At 45.2% G+C, this 21,893-nt stretch overlaps 1 protein-coding gene across 2 annotated transcripts; it reads left to right on the top strand.

The window, feature by feature from the left end:
- Positions 1 to 554: 554 nt before the first annotated feature.
- On the top strand, positions 555 to 21,658 carry LOC133447296 (NLR family CARD domain-containing protein 3-like). 2 transcript variants are annotated; one of them, XM_061725931.1, is made up of 11 exons: positions 555 to 582; positions 774 to 969; positions 4,223 to 4,355; positions 4,438 to 4,671; positions 5,340 to 5,456; positions 7,743 to 9,498; positions 10,588 to 10,761; positions 12,534 to 12,707; positions 16,443 to 16,613; positions 17,088 to 17,134; positions 20,255 to 21,658. In XM_061725931.1, the coding sequence occupies exons 5-11, from the start codon at positions 5,408 to 5,410 to the stop codon at positions 20,797 to 20,799; spliced, it is 2,916 nt and encodes a 971-aa protein (XP_061581915.1). In that variant the 5' UTR covers positions 555 to 582; positions 774 to 969; positions 4,223 to 4,355; positions 4,438 to 4,671; positions 5,340 to 5,407; the 3' UTR covers positions 20,800 to 21,658. The 2 variants fall into 2 exon arrangements, with proteins under 2 accessions (XP_061581915.1, XP_061581916.1); XM_061725932.1 differs by lacking the exon at positions 10,588 to 10,761.
- Positions 21,659 to 21,893: the final 235 nt, after the last annotated feature.

The following is a 21,893-nucleotide window of genomic DNA, read 5'->3' as shown; positions in this document are numbered from 1 at the left end:
TTTATATTCACCCAACTTCACAAATTGTTTCCTGCTCTTCAAATAACTTTCCACCCAATTCAACACTAACCCCCGTATCCCATGTCGTTCAAATTTTTTGATTAATATTTTGTGATTTATTGTGTCGAAGGCTTTTTTTAAATCCATGAACACACCAAAAGAAAATTTCTTTTAATCCATGGAATTAGTTATTTTTTCAGTGAGTTCTATTAAAGCTAATGAAGTTGATCTGCTTGAACGGAAACCATACTGACTATCGGAGAGTAATTTGTGTTTGTCTATGAAGTTACATAATCTGTTATTGAAGACTTTTTCTAGGATTTTTGAGAATTGTGGTAGAAGAGAGACACATAACCCACAGATCCATAAATGGACGGTATTTAAAACAGCACTTTTCCAGTCTTGCTGACCAGACAAAATACTTTACACTACGAGCCCCATTCAAACATCCATACTTATTTTACACTATATTTACTTACATTGTTGAATATTGTTGTATATTGTCCAGTCATGTTAAAGGAGTTTTTGCTCCACCCCTAACCCTCACTGCTGAACTTTGTCTTTTGAGTCAAACAGGTGAAGGTAGGAACTCGTTCTCAATTCTGATTTACCTGCAAACTTTGATCATTCTTGTGTCTGAAGACAAATCTACATGATTGTTAATGACAAGATTTTTATTGGTTTTATTATTGATCAGAAACACTGTGATGATCAGCCGATGATTAGTTTTCTTCATCGATCAAACTTTGGTGTTTTTATTTCCTGGAATGAAGCTGTGTCTCCAGCATTAAAGTCAGACTGCTGTTTCCTGTGGAGCCTTTCAAAATAAAGCGTGTTTCCTGGAGGAAGTGGTTTGCTGCGGGTGCAACTGTTGTGTGATGAGGCTGTGGAGGAGGAGGACACGCGTCTCTGCAGGACAGTTTCACCTCTGAGCTTCTTCACATTTACAGGAACCAGACTCACGTAGAGGTAGGGGTGTAACAATATATCATGGAAGCACCACTTTCATAGTGGCGCTTCATTTCGCTAATTTCAAAAGTTTGTTCAACTTCTCACAACTCGCTTCCCCGCTAGCTTGAGTGTAGCATTTCACTTCCGTCTTTCAGAAACAGCACGTTCGCGGTGCCACCCACTGCGCAGATGTGCACAGCCACCACTGAGTGATCAAAATGCATTCTGCTTGTAAATGCGCCGTGCGCAGATATGATTTTCCAAACAAATTATGTGTACACAAGAAAACGCTCACATTCACTGGTAGACAGTACTAGAGTTGTAAAAAAAAATCAGTGGGGATGGTGGATTTTATCATATGGGGACAGATAATTTGTGCTGATTACAAATAATATAATATATTACAAATAATAGCACTAACCTTCTGTAAGCTTTAAATATCCACTGGGCTTACATCAAATACATCAAAACACAACAATAAAAAACACTTTTCTGAACTTATCAATATGACTCTGTCCTTCATAGGATAAGTAAAATGGATCACTGCAAAAATTCAAAATCTTAACAAGAATATTTGTCTTATTTCTAGTTAAAATGTCTTATTTTAGTAAAAAAAATCTCATTGGACTTAAAACAAGACTCATCACTGGAAAAAACAACAATTTTCACCTGTTTCAAGTAGATTTTCACTTAAAATAAGTAGAAAAATCTGCCAGGGGAACAAGAGTTTTTTGCTTGTAATAAGAAGATAAATCTTGTTCCACTGGCAGATTTTTCTACTTATTTCAAGTGAAAATTTACTTGAAACAGATGAAAATTGTCAAATAAGTTATTTTTCTGCTGTTATTTTTCTGGTGATGACTCTAAATGTTGAAATAGCAGTAAAACCACATTCATTTTTATTTCAGGGGGGATGATTTTGACCGTTTTTATTTCAGGTGATTTTGATTTTGATGGACGGCTTTTAGCAGAGGCTTCAGAGCTTCTGGTGTCCGGGATCCTCTCAGCTCCTTGTATTCCCCAAATCCTTGAATACTTCTCCTCCTCTCCACTTTTAAAGAAAGATTCAAATATGTTCTTCTTCGCGTTCTTTGTATTGCTTTCTGGCACACTCTCGACTCCCAGGACCTCCGTAAACGGATTTATGGTTCTGCGTTACACCAACGCAGACCCTACGCCGTATGGTACGCGGCGACGCGCACGTACGTTGCGCGTCGCCGCGTACCATACGGCGTAGGCTCTGCGTCGATTTAGTGCGGAACCATAAATCAGGCTTTACGAGTGAACGTCTCACGAGGGGCAGTCGCGTTGCGACGCCACTGTAGCCAAATCACAAGGAGAGAACAGAGAACTGTGAGCTCATGAGCAGTCCCGGTACGCCGTAAAAAGTCCCGGTACCCCAGAGGCTAAAATTGAGAAGTGGGGGTACTCCGTACCGCTGCGTACCGGCCCACTTAAAGCACTGCATGGATGGAATATTCCATTTTAACGCGAAAGGGAGGGGGTGTGCACGGATTCTGTATTTCTCTGTATTTTATTGTGTTGTTTTTGCTTGTGATTTGAACATACAAAATGACAATTTATAAACACATGGATGGGGCTCACTCCACACTCCAGGGGCCCCCAATTAGACTAACAGCTGTACGGGGAGTGTGTAGGCAGCTGCTCTGGGGGCCCCTATGTATGGGGAAGTTTAGTGGGGCCCCAGGCGGTTGCCTACCAACGCCTCAATACAAAGACTGCCGCTGCGTGGAGGTGACAAAGTGTATCGGTTTTCGGTTTCCTGTTTGAAGCAGTCGTGAACTTTCAGCGCTCTTTTCTTTGTTTATGTGTGATTTTTTTTTTTTTTTTTTTTTTTTTTTTTTTTTTGCACAATAGTTGTCCTTATCTCTTTGATTCGCTGTGACCGGAAAAAGTCGAATAAACCATTCAGGAGAAGATCGCGAATTAGTGGTCACGGGGGGTATTGCACCGCGACGAAATGGAGTGACGGAGAAGTCTGAAGGGTTCACGACGGCGTCACGGTGACGGCGTGTGCTCTGCGTTGGTTTGACGCAGAACCTTAAATCAGGCTTAACTCGCATCCAACCGCGCCTCGACCCGCGGACCAAAATCTTCCTCCGCTCAGAAGAAACTAGTCCCGTTTTGGTCCCGATCACGAGACTCTTGCAGGTTTTGAGCTCTGAACTTTTACTTATGTAAGGCTGGTGTAGAGTTAAGCCTTACCTTTATTAAATTAAACCTTTTTGGGGTGGTGAGTAGGATAAACACGGGGAAACTTCTGCTGAGTTCCAGTGTACTTTAATGTCCCTCAACAGTGTAGGATTTTAGAACATCAACACAGCACCTAGTGCCGTACTGTGGCGTATCACTCCGCCCAATCTAAAACAGACTAATCACTACAGATAAACTGACTAGTGTCATTATTGTCCCTGATTTACATCAGAATATAAAGAATAGATTTATAAAATAATGAAATAACCTTCTTAACAAAAATAAATCTCCTCTTACACTTATAAGGTGAGCATGAATCAATCTTTTTCATGATGTAAAATTGTATGTATGTATTTACTTTTATTTATTTATTTAATTTTAGTTGTTAAATTTCTGGAAAAGAAAAAAGTCAAATCATACACAAGAGAAACTATTCAGTTTGTGGCTAAATATTTTTACTTGTATGAAACTGAAGATCATAATGCAAACCTGACATTTACTTTTAGTTCAGTTTGTGGAAAATGGTTGGCCTGGCTTTCTCTTTAAAACTTAAACAGTTATAAAGCATTACAAACTGTAACAATAGGACAAACGCACATTATTGTTTTGTATTTTGTGTCTTTCAAATAAAAGACAATTTTTTCCAGTCAGATGTTACTCATTCAAGGTTGTTAAAAAAAATACTGCTATAATATCGTTATCGTGACCTCAGTATCGTGTATCGTACCGTATCGTGAGATTAGTGTATCGTTACAGCCCTACGTAGAGGCCGAGTCTCTTTCAGCTTGTTCGAGATTTTCAACTTCCTATTAGTGCAGTAAAACTCTGTTGTTCACAGGATTTAATGTTTAATGTTAAACAGAAAATGAGAAAGGGCACTGAGAGAAAAGCTTGAGAGCAGCTCGGATCAGCAGATCTGGCTGTATCAGTGACTTCCTCCACCTCCCACTGCTTTCTGTGACTGCATTCTAGTGAAATAAACACTAAAGAGAGGAGCAAACCAGTGCAGGATCAGCTGATCTCTGTCCAACACCAGTGATGTGTGTTTCCTCTGCAGATGAAGGTGTGTGTGTGAGCTGATGTGGACGTGAATTCAGCAGAATGGACCAGTGTGAGGACGGAGAGGAGGGAGTCCCTCCCTCTAAAACCTCTCTGTGTGGGGAACATGAGAGTGGGAGCAAAGCTCAGAGGTGAGATGAGCATCTCTAACTGTCTCTGACTCTTCTGCATGTCAGAGCTCAAGACTCACATCACCAAACATCATTATTACAGGAATCAACCTGGACCTGGACCTGGACCTGAACCTGGACCTAGATTTGGACCTGGAGCGGGACCTGAATCTGAATCTGAATCTGAATCTGGACCTGGACCTGGACCTGGACCTGCACCTGCACCTGGACCTGAATCGGAATCTGGACCTGGACCCAGCTGTGTGTCCTTGAAGAGCGACCAGTCAAAGGACTATTTTATTACCTTTAAGGGAGAGCAACAATCCGCTGTAAAGAGGTGAGTGTATCCAAACGCTGCCAACGATTTACCGTATTGACCCGAATATAAGACGACCCTGATTATAAGACGACCCCCTCTTTTTCAAGACTCAAATTTGAAAAAATACTTTTTTTTAACACCAAATTAAATTTTTATACAGAAAATAATTACAGTACATCTGAAACAAATGATTATAACAATATATTTGAGAGAAAAAGCCTGTTATTTTGCCTCATTCAAATCATGATCCTGAACTTTGCATCATAACTTCTTCGACCCACTTTTCTCCAGATTGTCGCTACGTTTCTCCATTTTCTGTTATCCCTTCTCTTATTTTCTTCTCTTTTCTTTCTTACCGCTATTTTTTATTTTTCTTCTTCATGCTACTGCTATTTTTATTTTTATTCTTCATGGCAGGGGGTCGCTTTGGCCTGGGGAGTTAAATCCAGCATTCGCTTTAAAGATATCTGGTGCCATCTAGTGTTGTGAATGGGTATAACATCTAGACCTCGAATGTAAGACGAGCCCCACTTTTTCAGTCTCATTTCAATGCAAAAAACCCCGTCTTATATTCGGGCCAATACGGTATGTTTGATACTTTTTAAATAGACTAAATATTTTTATCTGAATAACTTATTTTTCATATAAATAGAATATTTACATTTAGAACTTCTGTCTTCTATCAGGATCCATCAGAAAAGAGACTCTCTTGAACATGAACCCAGCTGTTTGTCCTTGAAGAGCGACAGGTCAAATGAGAGATTTATTAACTTTAAAGGAGACCCACATTCTTCTTCAGAGAGGTGAGATATATTTAAATACATTAAATGTATTTAGATCAGTCCTCATGTCAGGAAATGTCCACATGTTTCTTCTTGAGTAGATCATGTAATCCAGGGGCCAGATTCACCAATATGTTCTTAAGAACAATCTTAAGAAATGTCTTAAGATCTAAAATTAAGAAGTTCATAAGAAAGTTCTTAACTGCAATTCCTCAATATTTTCTTAAGAACTGTCATTTCTTACAAATTTCTTACTTTTCCTACTTAAGAACTTCTTAAAATATGTCATTGCATTGCACGCGCCAACAAACAACATATATATAGGTAGTTTGGGTCTTAACCGTCAGTCAGTCACTAAACATGGAGAAGGAGAAAAAGAGACGCAGGAACTTTTCAAGGTTATGGTGGATGAGATTAATGTGTTGAAAAAAAATACTATTGGGGAAAATTAATAATAATTAACTACCACGCTAACTAACATGCTAACAAACAGTTAACAGGCTCTTTGTGTAATTAATTACAAAGTATATCCTCAAACTATGACCTACTAGTCTAAACTTGTCTAAAATGTGTTGAAAAAGGTGATTTTAGAGGCTTATTATTATTACCTTTTTACAGAAGGAATTTTAAGACAGGTCAAGGTTGTCTTAAAGTTAAGAAAAAAGTAAAGAACAAATTTGAGCACTGTTATTTCAAGAATACCATTTATTCTTAAGTTTTTTCTTAAGACTGAACTTAAGAAAAAAAATGACACTTAAAGGGAAAGTTCAGTTTTTTACAACCTGGACCTTATTTCTGGCATTTTTTATGGTTGTATACTCACCCAGAGGTGTTTGGTGTCATTTGGAGTCCTTCGGAAGATATTAGGAGTTTTTTGCGAGCCGCTTCTCCATATCCGAACACAATAATGATGATAACGATGCCGGTAGTTGCCGGCGTTGCACAGTAATACGAACAGTAACTTCATTAAACACAAATTTAGCTCTGAACCGCTCTAGATTACACTGATCACCCAGAACCATAAAACCTCACGCTTCCTCGGTTTCCAGATCTGGAAGGACTGCGGGCTTTCCGGGTGCTGATCAGGGTTTCTGCCGGGGTTCTTCCCGTCAGAGCTTTCACTCCAAACGGTCTCCCGGCTCTCTTCTCCTTCCGACTCTGAAATGAAAAGGACGGGGGTGCAGCGTGCAGCAGCCGGGCGGTCCCCCTGGTCAACGGAGCCAGGTCACGTCGTCTCGTGCGCGCAGGTCCGGTCCACTTGTCGGACGTGCGGGCTCCCGTCTTGGCTGATGAGCGTGTGGGAGTCACGGACTCAGATGGCGGGATGCTTCTCGGGCTGATCTGGGCACGCTGACCGGAGGATGAGGTCCCCCTTTGCATGAGAGACTCAGAGCGGAGAGAGAAATTAGAGGGAGCGCAAGGCGCTCCGTGGTAACGGATCTTATGCTCCGCCGGACAATCCAGGTTCCGAAGCAGCTCCCCCGTCCCAGCTCTCAGGAAAAATGCAGAGACGTGGTCTCGGCTGCACCGGTCGGCAGGAGGTCTGTCCTGTCCGCTGGGCTGAGGGAGAGAGATTGAGAGCTGGGAGGAACGGAGATTTGCGCTACGCGGTTGTGTGACGTCATGAGGGCCTGGCAAGTGATTGGACGCGTGCCCTTCAGGCGCCGCCCCCCCACGGCACACTGGTCCTTGTAGTCTCTGACAAGGCGGCCATTTTAGGAAGCACATTAAAGCCGATTTCAGGCCGGGGTTGAGCCGGCTTTAAAGTCGAATACACATATTCACCAAAGGTTCATAAACATTTATAAGAGTCCACATGATCACCGGACGTGGCCTAACACCAGTCACCCCCACATGGTCCCAGTACCCCCCTACAGTAGCACCCTCCCTGTACAGGACAGCAGTGGACCTCGATAAACATGTTTATCCGACCAACACCACAAGATAACTGGAAGATTCTAGTCCTGGTTTTCCTCTTCCAGGAATCCTGCTGAACTCCAGATTGTCTTGATGGTTCTACAGATTATTTGATCAGATCATCTTCTAGTGTTTTCAAATCCTGAACCTGGAAAATCCACTTCACAGACACCCCAACAATAACAAGAACACAACAACCCACAAACCCACAACCCATCAGAGCTGTACTGCTAACATCCTGGTACTAGAAACTCCAGGACCCCCAGATGTTCTTGTCACTTCCACGTCCTGAATGTTAGAGTCGATCAGTGTCGGTTCACATCCTGATTCTTTAGGAGAATGAAGTTGAACTTTATAAAACACTAATAGTTTTTTTTCATGTGTATTCAGATGTTTCTGCTGCAGTTCCTAAAAAGCGGCTGAAGTCTAAGCTGAAGAAGAAGTACCAGTGTGTGTCTGAGGGGATTGTTAAAGCAGGAAACCCAACCTTTCTGAAGCAGATCTACACAGAGCTCTACATCACAGAGGGAGGTACTGGAGAGGTCAACGATGAACATGAAGTCAGACAGATTGAAGCTGCATCCAGGAAACCAGACAGAGCAGAAACAGCCATCAGACAGGAAGACATCTTTAAACTCCCACCTGGAAGAGATGAACCAATCAGAACAGTGATGACGAAGGGAGTGGCCGGCATCGGGAAAACAGTCCTAACACAGAAGTTCACTCTGGACTGGGCTGAAGGAGCCAACCAGGACATCCAGTTACTGCTTCCATTCACCTTCAGAGAGCTGAATGTGCTGAAAGAGAGAAAGTTCAGCTTGGTGGAACTTGTTCATCACTTGTTCACTGAAACCAAAGAAATGTGCAGCTTTGAAGAGTTCCAGGTCGTGTTCATCTTTGACGGTCTGGATGAGAGTCGACTTCCTCTGGACTTCCACAACAATGAGGTCCTGACTGATGTTAAAGAGTCCAGCTCATTGGATGTGCTGCTGACAAACCTCATCAGGGGGAACCTGTTTCCTTCTGCTCGTCTCTGGATCACCACACGACCCGCAGCAGCCAATCAGATCCCTCCTGAGTGTGTTTCCATGGTGACAGAGGTTAGAGGGTTCACTGACCCACAGAAGGAGGAATACTTCAGGAAGAGGTTCAGAGATGAGGAGCAGACCAGCAGGATCATCTCCCACATCAAGACATCACGTAGCCTCCACATCATGTGCCACATCCCAGTCTTCTGCTGGATCACCGCTACGGTCCTGGAGAAAGTCCTGGAAACCAGAGAGGGAAGGGAACTGCCTAAGACCCTGACTGAGATGTACATCCACTTCCTGGTGGTCCAGGCCAAACTGAAGAGGGTCAAGTATGACGGAGGAGCTGAGACGGATCCACACTGGAGTCAAGAGAGCAGGAAGATGGTGGAGTCTCTGGGAAAACTGGCCTTTGAGCAGCTGCAGAAAGGAAACCTGATCTTCTATGAACCAGACCTGAGAGAGTGTGGCATCGATGTCAGAGAGGCTTCAGTGTACTCAGGAGTGTTCACCCAGATCTTTAGAGAGGAGAGCAGCCTGTACCAGGACCAGGTCTTCTGCTTCATCCATCTGAGTGTTCAGGAGTTTCTGGCTGCTCTTCATGTCCATCAGACCTTCATCAAGTCTGGAGTCAACCTGCTGGAGGAACAAAGAAACACAGAGACTGACCTCTATCAGAGTGCTGTGGACAAGGCCTTACAGTGTCCAAACGGACACCTGGACTTGTTCCTCCGCTTCCTCCTGGGTCTTTCACTGGAGACCAATCAGACTCTCCTACGAGGTCTGCTGGAACCAAAACAAAGAAGTTCACAGACCAATAAGGAAACAGTTAAATACATCAAGGAGAAGATCAGTGAGGATCTGTCTGCAGAGAAAAGCATCAACCTGTTCCACTGTCTGAATGAACTGAACGATGGTTCTCTGGTGGAGGAGGTCCAACGGTCCCTGAGGTCAGGACGTCTCTCCACAGATGAATTGTCTCCTGCTCAGTGGTCGGCTCTGGGCTTCATCTTACTGTCATCAGAAGAACTGGAGGTGTTTGACCTGAAGGAATACTCAGCTTCAGAGGAGGTTCTACGGAGGCTGCTGCCGGTGGTCAAAGCCTCCAAGAAAGTTGTGTAAGGACGAACACGGACACATCTGTTTTAGTTACAATCACATGTTGTGTTCTTGGAGGAAACCAGTTAAATTCACTGTTCGACAAGGTCAGGTTCATGTGGGACCAGTTCTCATCAATGATTAATCTCAGGAAACTTTAGATGCAGAGAAGAGAAATGCAGCTTTGATCAAGACTGTAGGCCAGCAACACTTATTGATTAATAGTTGAATTGATCAGTATTCATTTAAATTCTATGATTCATTCATTTGTTGACTTAAATAATCAATGTTTAAATTACATGATTATTAGGGCCCGAGCACTCACAGTGCGAAGGCCCTATTGTATCTGTAGGAATTGTTATTCTTCTTCTTTATTCTTTATCCTTATGACGTAAGGAGGGCCTTTTTGCCCCCCTAAACGTACCCCAAAAGTCACCAAATATTGCATGCAAGCCAGGCCTGGCGAAAAATTTGATATTTCATGGTTTGCATTAATGGGTGTGGCAAAATGGCTCAACAGCGCCCCCTAGAAAACTTTGTGCCTCAAGCCCCACAATACGGTTTGACGTACATGCACGAAAATCGGTACACACCTGTATCATGTCGCAACTTAAAAAAAAGTCTCTTGGCGCCATGGCCAAAACCGAACAGGAAGTCGGCCATTTTGAATTAATCGTGTCATTTTGGCGAAATTTATGCCATTTCTTGGTTTGACACAGAGAGTTGTGGGTGGTGTCATCGGACTCTGTATTGAGTCCTTGACCTTCATTGGCCTGAATTAGCCCCGGCCCTTCTTCTGATTGGTTGTCCCTATTTTCTGTTATAACTTTTGAATGGTTTGACATAGAGAGTTGTGGGTGGTGTCATCGAACTCGGTTTTGAGTACTTGACCTTCATTGGTGTAAATTAGCCCCACCCCTTCTTCTGATTGGTCGATATTTCATAGTTCCTTTTTTTGCCATAACCTTTGAATGGTTTGACATAAAGAGTCGTGGGTGGTGTCATCGGACTTAGTTTTGAGTCCTTGACCTTAATTGGTGCAAATTGCACGCACAAGGGCCCGTTCATCGCTGCTTGCAGCTTTAATTTCTCTTTTATCTCCTCTGCAGGTTGAGTGGTTGTAACCTCTCAGAGGACATCTGTGCGGATCTGTCCTCAGTTCTCAGCTCTCAGTCCTCCAGTCTGGTAGAACTGGACCTGAGCAACAACGACCTGCAGGATTCAGGACTGAACAAGCTGTTTCCTGGACTGGGGAGTCCACACTGTCACCTGGAGTCTCTCAGGTCAGAATCCACCAATTGTTCAACTGTTGACCGTTAGAAATGTTTGTTTGGTTGTTTTATTAGATCCCCGTTAGCTGCTGACCTTTCACAGCAGTTTCTCTGGGGTCTCATCAGAATCATCAGCTGAACAACAAGCTGAACAACATTATCATTAATTAAAATACATGGACATAATGCTCACAACTCAGAGACACACACACTAGAACACCTGCTCAAAGTACAAAAATAACAACATTATAATCAGCACAATGGCATTATGACTCTACATTCCTTCTTTTTAAACTCAGGAGTTACATTTTCTCATCACACTTTCAAACAAGATATTGAGAAAAAACTAATCAATAGCCCACTTCGCCACGGTGCATTTTATTCTCCCTGAGTAAACAGAAATTACTTGAGCTTCTTCTTAAAGATTAAAGGGGACCTTTTATGAAAAACAGGTTTTCTCTTGCTTTATCATATATAAAGTGGTCTCCCCTCAGCCTGCCAACTCAGAGAAGGAGGAAAGCAACCAAATTCTGCAGTGTCTGTACAGCCGCCCGGATGATCCATCCAGTGTGATGTGGCTTCTACGAGCCGTTCAGATTCTGCTCCCGTCGTTACTTAACGACAGGAGCGATTTACATCGGTTGGCCTCCGATACGTGAAACCACAACTAACTCTGGCCGGAACAACAACAACAACTCCGCCGGCCGGAGCCATTTTTTCGTAGCGGTGTATTGTGATGGCGTCTGTTCGAGCTAGACATGCAAATTTCTCTGTTGTTGGTTGTAAAAACCAACCCAAATGTCTGTATTCTGTCTTTGTGCCCTCCTCTGCTACGTGTCATTCAGGCAGCCAATCAGCACAGAGCCTCATTATCATAGCCCCGCCCACTCAGAATCCTGCATAGATAATGAGGTTAGAAACTGGGATGCTAAAGACATGGCTCAGAGGCTGAATTTCAAATTTATTTAGCAAAAAAAAATCAAAAGCTTGTTTTTAAGACATTCAAGGCCTGTTTAAAGTAGGTATTAGATGCCATAATAGGTCCCCTTTAACATAGTATTATCTCCAATCCAAAAGTCCGGTAATTAATTCCTCGCCCCCGTCGCTCTGGGATTCATTGTCTTCTATTTTACATAATTTCTACATGTCAACAGAAAACCACCTGCTGATGTCCGCCTCGTGAAATGATTGTGTGTGGGGTGACATCCGCTGCTAGTCCAATACGCGAAAAACACATGGAAATGCACAACGAGCCCTGGAAATCTGCAAGAGAAAAAACAAACAGACACGAGAACAGGCAGAAACACAAGCAGCAACTATCCCAGGTCCCCGGGACCCAATCTAAGCTAGGCTAGGCTACCGCGACTATCTGACCCCCAAAACTCGTGTCCTGACTAAGACCAAGAGACCTGAGTCCTCACTAAGACCAAGAAAGTGGACCACATATCTCCAGGTCCTAGATCTCTGAATGGTCTCGGACCAAAATACATCTCTGACCTCCTGGTCCATGATGAGGAACAAACTCCCAGAATGCATCAGGGCTGCTGAAACTCTCTATAGTCTTAAGTCAAGTTGAAAACACTTTCATTTCCTGCTGCATTTCAGTAATCTCCCATAATGCACTGCTACATCTCATTTGTTTTATTCTATTTTCAACTTGTCTGTCTGTTTTAATGCATTTTTTAAATGTTTTTATGTATAGCACTTTGAGTTATGTTCATGAAATGTTAAACAAATACACTTTTCTAAATAATCTCATGTTCTCTCTTTAATCTCTTCTGCAGGTTGAGTGGCTGTAACCTCTCAGAGGACATCTGTGCAGATCTGTCCTCAGTTCTCAGCTCTCAGTCGTCCAGTCTGGCAGAACTGGACCTGAGCAACAACGACCTGCAGGATTCTGGACTGGAGAAGCTGTGTCCTGGATTGGAGAGTCCACACTGTCACCTGGAGTCTCTCAGGTCAGAATCCACCAAGTGTTCAACTGTGGACCATTAGAACTGAGGTTGATATTGAAGGATTGTTGATGGGAGTTTTAATAACTGTAACTGGGTCCAGATCGGGTTGAAGCGCTACAGACAGTTGGTGAGAACTGTGTGAGGATGAAGGGCTCCATCAAGTCCACATAAACGTCTATTTGGAGTTTAGTCAGTTTCAGGTTATTTCAGTGATCAGGGCTGTTTTTTTCTTCCTTTAAAGGGGACCTATTATGAAAAACACGTTTTTTCTTGTTTTAACATATATAAAGTGGTCTCCCCTCAGCCTGCCAACACAGAAAACATGAAATAACATGAAATTCTGCAGGGTCTGTACCCCCGCCCGGCTGAATCTTCCAGTGTCATGTGATTTCTACGAGCCGTTCAGAATCAGCGCCTATCGTTACGTAACGATAGGAGCAGATTTCCATAGGTCTGCCTACTCTACTGAAACCACGCCCACAACTAACTCCGCCGGCTGGAGCTCCGCCATTATTCAGAAGCGGTGGCTGTTTGAACAACGAGGGGACAGAAAAAATGAGGTTTTGCATCGACACTTACTCTCATAAAAGGATCAGTAGCAACAGCACGGACCCGGCAGCTGCACACGAGTCAGCGGTAAGTGACGTTATTTTTTTATGTTATTTATATTTGTCTACAAGTATGATCTTTGCATGGGCTAAGTAAGAGCACCGGAGGCCACACACCGGGGCTCCTCACCGGACCGGACCGGTGAGCAGCTCCGGTGGCTCCAGTGTTACCTAACGGAGCCACTGACTCGTTAGGTAACAGCTCTATTAGTATGGTAATACATTTTTCTTCTGTTCATGGTTTCAGATCTTCCAAGCACCTGAAGCTGTTCAACGACACATTCAGAAGAAATGTACGGCCCTTCCTTGAGCCAGCAATAGTGCATAAATGTTATTTATATACAACTTATGTTTTATTTTTTTAACAATAAAGTTGCCATTTGTGAAAATTCAGTGTTGTGATTTATTTACAGTTAACATGATTCATTTTTTCTTGTAACATAAGAAGTGAAATGATGAGGAATCTGAGTAAATAACTGTGGTGTACCTGTTTAGAATTCAATTAAATCTTCCTGTGTGAAGACGAAGTGACCCGGTCAGGGAACTAAAGGCTGATTTATGGTTCTGCGTTACACCAACGCAGAGCCTACGGCGTAGGGTTCGCGTTTATTTAACGCAGAACCGTAAATCAGGCTTTAAGATCCGTTTACAGCGTGTAACTGAATGAGAGCGTCCGGTTATCACGTCGAGCTGCGTGACATCGGACTCTCTCTGTCCACACTGAAACCGCTAAACTCGCGACCAGTTAGGACAGTCCAATACAAAAAAAAAATAAAGCAATGGAATTTATTTTGTCGCCTAAGCTCCCTGGCATGGGACACGCTTTGCTACGCAGCCGGCTGCTCTGCCCGGAGAGGCTTTGTTTCCTCCCCTGCTACACGTCATTCAGGGAGCCAATCAGCACAGAGCCTCATTATCATAGCCCCGCCCCTTACAATCAATCACAGAAAATGGGGTTAGAAGCGGTAAAACTAGAGACAGGGCCCACAGGCTGAATTTCTGTTTTATGTAGAAAAAACAAGCTTTAGATTGTTTTTAAGACATTCAAGGCCTGTTTAAAATATACATTAAATGCCATAATAGGTCCCCTTTAATTGAAGAGTATCAACAAGTTTTTCCACATGTGAACATCTCTAAGCTCCACTCTCCAATCTTATCTCTTTTTAATCCATAAAAGTTCTATAACAAGACGTTTATGTCAGACTTTGAAATGTTTCCTATTTAATATTGATTTAGTGTCCATCAAATGATAGAGCACCAATAACTGTCAAATGGTGACGACCTCAGCAGCAGAAGTGTCTGTTCTTCTAACCTCGACTCAGTCTGTGTCTGGATGTCCACAAGGTGCTGGACTGATCAATATTCTGTCAATGATCCATTTCCGATCATCTGACCTTGAATAAAACCCAGCAGATTGTTTCTGGAACATTTCAGAACATTTCAGACCAAACGACTTCCCTGGAAACACAAACGCTGTTTGATTGAGAAAAGAGTCAGAAAGTCAAATTTTTATTCAGCTCAAATGAAGCTCATTAAGCCTCTCTTTTTCACATCCTCCGAAACTCTCTAAAATCATGGAATTGGTTAACTGGTCTCTCAGCACAATTGACCAAATGTTTGCGACGTGAAGTCAGGGGACAAGGGAGCCCTCCTGCCCCAATGGGACATTTTTTGCCTGATACATGATGGACTCATGGAAGCATTGGAGGATCCTGTGCCTGTCGATTCTGTCCATCGAGGATGTTGAAGATGCCTTCATAATTGGATTAATGATAACAGGATTTCTGCTTTTTGGAGTTGGCGGATTCCTGGTATATCGACAAATGCGTAAGTCGTCGACAGCTGTTCTGGCCCTTTCTGAGCTGCCCGACGTGGCTGAGGGGATTAGCTCTGCGACCAACACTCAGACTTTAACGTTGGGGGAGCAAAACTGCAAGCTGGATGCAATTCTTGAGCAGAATCGCAGGCTAGAGGCGGTTTTTGAGCTCATTGGCAAGATGGAAAAGACCTCGGAGAAGTTGGAAGCTCGGCTTGGCGGGAATTGACCACAAATTCGTCTGTTTGGAGTCGCGATTGATGAACCAGAGACTTAAGGTAGATGAAAAATTACTGGAATCTGCCTGTTTTTTTTCAATACAATTGTTGATTCTATAATCTGACCTTGACAGAGCAGCCTGGCAGGCAGCTCCAGTCACAATCTCCCTGGAGGAATGAAAACAAGACGCTCTCCCCCCCACTTGCCCTCCCCTTCCCAGGACATCTGTGGACTTGTATCAGAACTGTACCGGGCCGTCTGATAACATCAAGGACAATGGCTGAGGAGCACCTCTTGGACGAAGTTCACAGACTTACCGCTTACACACACTTGCTGATAACCACACCTCCCTCATTCTCAACGCCTTCCCGGCCCCCCCTCTTATCAGCCCCCCCCAACACAGTCTCCGGGTTCGAGCGCCACGAAGCCGCGGCGCTCACTTGGATGCACCGTGCCGGGATCCCCCCCGCCCCCAGTAACCCTCCCCCATACCCACATGCAAGTCTTTGTGATGATGTTGTTTGCTTTGTGTGCCGAGGTGTTTTTGCACCTTCACACTGCATATTTATACACAGTGTGAAGATGCCTTTTTTTCCTCCCCTATCCCAGTGTTACCCTGGGAAAATAGGCGCATAATACCATCTGTATCGCCGCCGGTGTATCCGAAGTCAAATACATTGTTTTTCTAAACTGCCAAATAAACTTATTTCTGATTCTGAATGTGATCTTTAAACACAGCTGACTTATCTGGTTGTAAAACTCACTAAAGTGTTGAGGACAGACAGGTCAGTCATGGAGTGTGATGTCACATGTTCAGGTGACATGATGCTCTTCACACGTCTCTCTCCACATCTGGATGCTGTCGGCCTCAGCAGCAGTGGGACTCTTTGGATGTTGATGTTCATCCACAAGTTTAGTTCAGGTTGAAACGTCGCAGCAACATTTGTTGGATACAGGGTGAATTCCAGTGTTTCTGCTGATCCTCTGACTTTTCCTTCAGTGCCATCATCAGGTGAACACGAGGACAGAGTCAGCTTTAGTCTCAGAGAAGTTCTCTCAGAGTCTCTGCATGTGTGTTGTGTTGTGTGTCTGCAGGCTGTCAGGCTGTCTGATCTCAGAGGAAGGCTGTGCTTCTCTGGTCTCAGCTCTGAGCTCCAACCCCTCCCATCTGAGAGAGCTGGACCTGAGCTACAACCATCCAGGAGAGTCAGCAGGGAAGCTTCTGTCTGGACTGGAGGATCCCCGCTGGAGACTGGAAACTCTCAGGTATGAAGACAGAAGGACATCAGTGCCCTGGACTCTTCATGGAGTTGTGGACATCATATTTGTGGCTCTGGCTTTGAACAGAGATCTTTGAGCAGATGGAGCTGCTGCAGCTCATCTGGTGCTGCAGCAGAGCTGATAGATGCACTTCACAACTCTGAGCCGTTTTTGACCCAGTAAACATCCCAGAACCACAGCAGTGTGGTTTTCAGGCCCATCACAACACAATAACAGCTGCACCTTCACTCATCCATGACATGGTCTCCTCCTGCTGCTGATTCAGCAGAGATGAAATCAGATGAGAAGAATGTGTTCAAACTGTGCTGCAATGTGACGACCACAGGACAGACTTCAGACATGCTGCATTCAAGTGCATCTGTCCAAGTGTTGGACTGTTCCTTCATCAGTGTGTGAGAGCCATGTAATGTCCATTTGCTGAGAGAGACTGTGCTGGTCTGACCCCCCTCCTCCTTTCAGGGTGGAGCCTGCTGGACAACGATGGTTGACAACAGGTCTGAGGAAGTGTAAGTGTGTTTTTATTTCATTTACACATTCAGCCATCTTCACACTGACACATCACTCCATCAATGATCAATGACGGATCAATAATATAGTACAATTGAGTATCACTGTAAAGAACAGTTATTAAAGTAGGTATGGGTGTTTTATAAGTAAGCTTTTGAAACTTGTCTTATTATATATAAGAATGTATGTAAGATTCATGGGTAGGACTCGATAAGTGGCTACTTCATTCCTACTCCGTTTCGGCCATGTTGTGTGGATCCGTAAGGTCTGCCCAAGTGCTGTACACATATTATATATATATATATATATATATATATATATATATATATATATATATATATATATATATCTATCCATCCGTCCATCGTCCGCCGCTTATCCGTTCCCGGGTCGCGAGGGCAGCAGTCTCAACAGAGATGCCCAGACTTCCTTCACCCCAGACACTTCCTCCAGCTCTGCCTTCAGCTCTTCTTCCTCCAGCTCCTCCGAGGGGAGTCCGAGGCGTTCCCAGGCCAGCCGAGAGACATAGTCTCTCCAGCATGTCCTGGGTCTTCCCCGGGGTCTCCTCCCGGTGGGACATGCCTGGAACACCTCCTTAGGGAGGCGTCCAGGAGGAATCCGGTACAGATGCCCAAGCCACCTCAGCTGACTCCTCTCAATGTGAAGGAGCAGCAGCTCGACTCCGAGCTCCTCCCGGGTGACCAAACTCCTCACCCTATCTCTAAGGGAGCGTCCAGCCACCTTGCGGAGGAAACTCATCTCGGCCGCTTGTATCCGCAATCTCGTCCTTTCGGTCACTACCCAAAGTTCATGACCATAGGTGAGGGTAGGTGCGTAGATTGACCGGTAGATCGAGAGCTTCGCCTTTCGACTCAGCTCCTTCTTCACCACGATGGTCCAGTACATCGACCGCATATCTGCGGACGCTGCAACGATCCGTCTGTCAATCTCCCGCTCCATCGTTCCCTCACTCGTGAACAAGACCCCGAGATACTTGAACTCCTCCACCTGAGGCAGGACTTCTCCACCCACCCGGAGAAGGCACGCCACCCTTTCCCGGTGGAGAACCATGGCCTCGGTCTTGGAGGTGCTGATTCTCATCCCTGCCGCGTCGCACTCGGCCTCAAACCGCCCCAGCACATGCTGAAGGTCCCGGTCCGATGAAGCCAACAGGACAACGTCATCCGCAAAAAGCAGAGACCTGTGGTTCCCAAACCGGATCCCCTCCGGCCCCTGGCTGCACCTAGAAATCCTGTCCATTAAAATTATGAACAGGACCGGTGACAAAGGGCAGCCCTGCCGGAGTCCAACATGCACCGGGAACAAGTCTGATCTACTGCCGGCAATGCGAACCAGACTCCTGATCCGATCATATAGAGACCGGACAGCCCTTAATAGAGGGCCCCGGACTCCATACTCACTGAGCGCCCCCCACAGAATGGCACGAGGGACACGGTCAAATGCCTTCTCCAGATCCACAAAACACATGTAGACTGGTTGGGCAAATTCCCATGAACCCTCGAGCACCCTGCGGAGGGTATAGAGCTGGTCCAGTGTTCCGCGACCGGGACGAAAACCGCATTGTTCCTCCTGAATCCGAGCTTCAACTATGGGCCGTATTCTCCTCTCCAGTACCCTGGCGTAGACTTTCCCGGCGAGGCTGAGAAGTGTGATCCCCCTATAGTTGGAGCACACTCTCCGGTCCCCCTTTTTATAAAGAGGGACCACCACCCTGGTTTGCCACTCCAGCGGTACTGTCCCTTTCCTCCATGCAATGTCGCAGAGGCGTGTCAATCAAGACAGCCCTACGACATCCAGAGACGCATCCAACTCACCACCAGGTGGTGATCAGTTGACAGCTCAGCCCCTCTCTTCACCCAAGTGTCCAAGACATGCGGCCGAAGGTCAGATGAAACGACAACAAAGTTGATCATTGACCTCCGGCCTAGGGTGTCCTGGTGCCACGTGCACTGATGGACACCCTTATGCTTGAACATGGTGTTCGTTATGGACAAACTGTGACTAGCACAGAAGTCCAACAACAAAGCACCGTTCGGGTTCAGATTGGGGAGGCCGTTCCTCCCAATCACGCCTCCCCAGGTATCACTGTCATTGCCCATGTGAGCGTTGAAGTCCCCCAGTAGAACAATGGAGTCCCCAGTTGGAGCACTATCCAGTACTCCTCCCAGGGACCCCAAGAAGGCCGGGTACTCTGCACTGCTGTTCGGCCCGTAGTCACAAACAACATTGAGAGACCGTTTCCCGACCCGAAGGCGCAGGGAAACGACCCTCTCGTTCACCGGGGTGAACTCCAACACATGGCGACTGAGCTGAGGGGCTATTAACAAGCCCACACCAGCCCGCCGCCTCTCACCCTGGGCAACTCCAGAGTAGTGGAGGGTCCAGCCTCTTTCAAGGAGCTGGGTTCCAGAGCCCAAGCTATGTGTGGAGGTGAGCCCGACTATCTCTAGCCGGTATCTCTCAACCTCACGCACAAGTTCCGGCTCCTTCCCCCCCAGCGAGGTGACATTCCATGTCCCCACTGCGAGGGTTTTGGGTCCAGGGATTGGGTCGTCGAGGCCCCACCACGACTGCTACCCAGCCCACATTGCACCAGCCTATCATGGACCTTCCTGCGGGTGGTGGGCCTACGGGAAGGCGGGCCCACGTCGCCATTTCGGGCTGAGCCCGGCTGGGTCCCACGGGCAAAGACCCGTCCACCAGGCGCTCGCCTTCGAGCCCCAACCCCAGGCCTGGCTCCAGGGCGGGGCCCCGGTGACGCCGATCCGGGCAACGTTACGGCCCTCGCTGTCTTCCTCTTCATGATAGGCTTTCTGAACCGCTCTTAGTATGGCCCGTCACCTAGGAACTGTTTGCCATGGGAGACCCTACCAGGGGCGTAATGCCCCCGACAACATAGCGCCTAGGATCACTCGGGCACACAAACCCCTCCACCACAGTAAGTTGGCGGCTCAAGAAGGGGATATATATATATATATAAATATATATTTGTATTCTGTTTTTTTACTTTTTTGTACACTTTTTTGCATGTTGGAAATAAAATCTTCAAATCAAAATCAAATAATAACTGCAGCTGGGTTGTTTGTTCTCTCCATCAGATTCCTGTCAACTCACCATCGACACAAACACAGTCAACAACAAGATCAAACTGTCTGACGACAACAAGAAGATGATGTGTGTGGATGAGGATCAGTCATATCCTGATCATCCAGACAGGTTTGAGTACAAGCCTCAGCTGCTGTGTAGAGAAGTTCTGACAGGTCGCTGTTACTGGGAGGTCCAGAGGAGAGGATATGTTTCTGTATCAGTGAGTTACAGAAGAATCAGCAGGAAAGGGGACTCTGGTGACTGTTTGTTTGGATTGAACGATCATTCCTGGAGTCTGGAATGTTATGGTGATGGTCGGTACCATGTCTGTCACAATAACAGAGAAACACCTTCCTCCTCCTCTTCCTTAGTCTCTGACAGAGTAGCAGTGTATGTGGACGTTCCTGCTGGAACTCTGTCCTTCTACAGCGTCTCCTATGACGGACTGATCCACCTCCACACCTTCAACACCACATTCACTGAACCTCTCTATGCTGGGTTCTGGTTCTGGTCTGGTTCTGGTTCTGGTTCTGGTTCTTCAGTGTCTCTGTGTTGAGTTCAGTCTCAAGAGTCTCCTCCTGTCAGAGAAACTGTCTCTGTTGTACAGATAGTTGAGTCTGTTTCCATCAGAACACACAAATCACATGTTGGTGAAAATGTTCTGAATGATTCCTTGGAAACTTCTTCCTCTTCCAGTCCTTTAAAGGTGGAAGCTGCCGTTATTCCAGGATCCACATGTTGTTCTTCTGTCTGTTTCAAGTAAGATCTTCACAGTGAACACCAGCATGTTGTCAGAGAGGAATCACTGAGCTGCAATCAGCCAAGATGAAGTTACAACGTGCTGACAGATCTGAGCACTGAGCAAGGTTGCTGTGCAGCCAGGGTTCATCCTGATCTTTATTCACACCACTTCCTGTTCCAGCCATGACATCACTACTGGACTGTCAGGTGTCTGTCATGGTAAAGTGTTCATTCCATCCATTATCTAGAAGTGCTTCTTCATGTCCAGGGTCCCGGGGGTCGGCCTTGTTGATTTTAAATGTACTACGATGATCTTTATGTACATTTGTCAGTAGAAGGAGAAATCAACAACAATAATGTACTTCTATGGTTCCTAGACTGTAGAAGAACTGGACAACCCCTCCATGATGTCATCTGTAACGTTGTTTTCAGCTCTCATTATCTCACCTAATGATTCAGTGAGTCAAGAAAACTGTTTGGAAATAAGATGTTTTTATTGCAACCACAGATTTTATGGTCCATTGTCCACTGGATCACATTTCTACCAAATCTATATTTCTGTATATACCAAATATAATCAGCTGTTTTCCTTCATTAAAAGCGGTTTCAGCATCTAGAGTACGAAGTGCAGCTCAGGGAGCATACTGAACAATATTAAAGTGTTTATGATGTCATCACATGAGTGTTGGTTTGTCTTCAAGCCGATTATATAAATGTAATTCTGGTTGCTGCCATCTTGTCCATACAAATCAACCATCAGCATCGATGCCAACTGCTGTCCAAAGATGCAAAAGGGTCCCGGTCTGATGAAGCCAACAGGACAACATCATCTGCAAAAAGCAGAGATGAAATCCTGAGGTTTCCAAACCGGATCCCCTCCGGCCCCTGGCTACGCCTAGAAATCCTGTC

This window comes from Cololabis saira, chromosome 7, assembly GCF_033807715.1.
Source record: "Cololabis saira isolate AMF1-May2022 chromosome 7, fColSai1.1, whole genome shotgun sequence".
In the NCBI taxonomy this organism is placed as follows: Eukaryota; Metazoa; Chordata; class Actinopteri; order Beloniformes; family Belonidae; genus Cololabis; species Cololabis saira.
Note: the sequence above shows the minus strand (reverse complement) of the source record. Positions and strands in the feature narration are given on the sequence as shown.

Excerpts from the sequence above, each read along its gene's own strand:
- LOC133447296 (XM_061725931.1), top strand. The coding sequence starts at position 5,408 with ATGAGAGATTTATTAACTTTAAAGGAGACCCACATTCTTCTTCAGAGA. Across the intron at positions 5,457-7,742 it reads CCACATTCTTCTTCAGAGAG|ATGTTTCTGCTGCAGTTCCT; the intron begins GTGAGATATATT and ends ATGTGTATTCAG. Across the intron at positions 16,614-17,087 it reads TGGAGACTGGAAACTCTCAG|GGTGGAGCCTGCTGGACAAC; the intron begins GTATGAAGACAG and ends TCCTCCTTTCAG.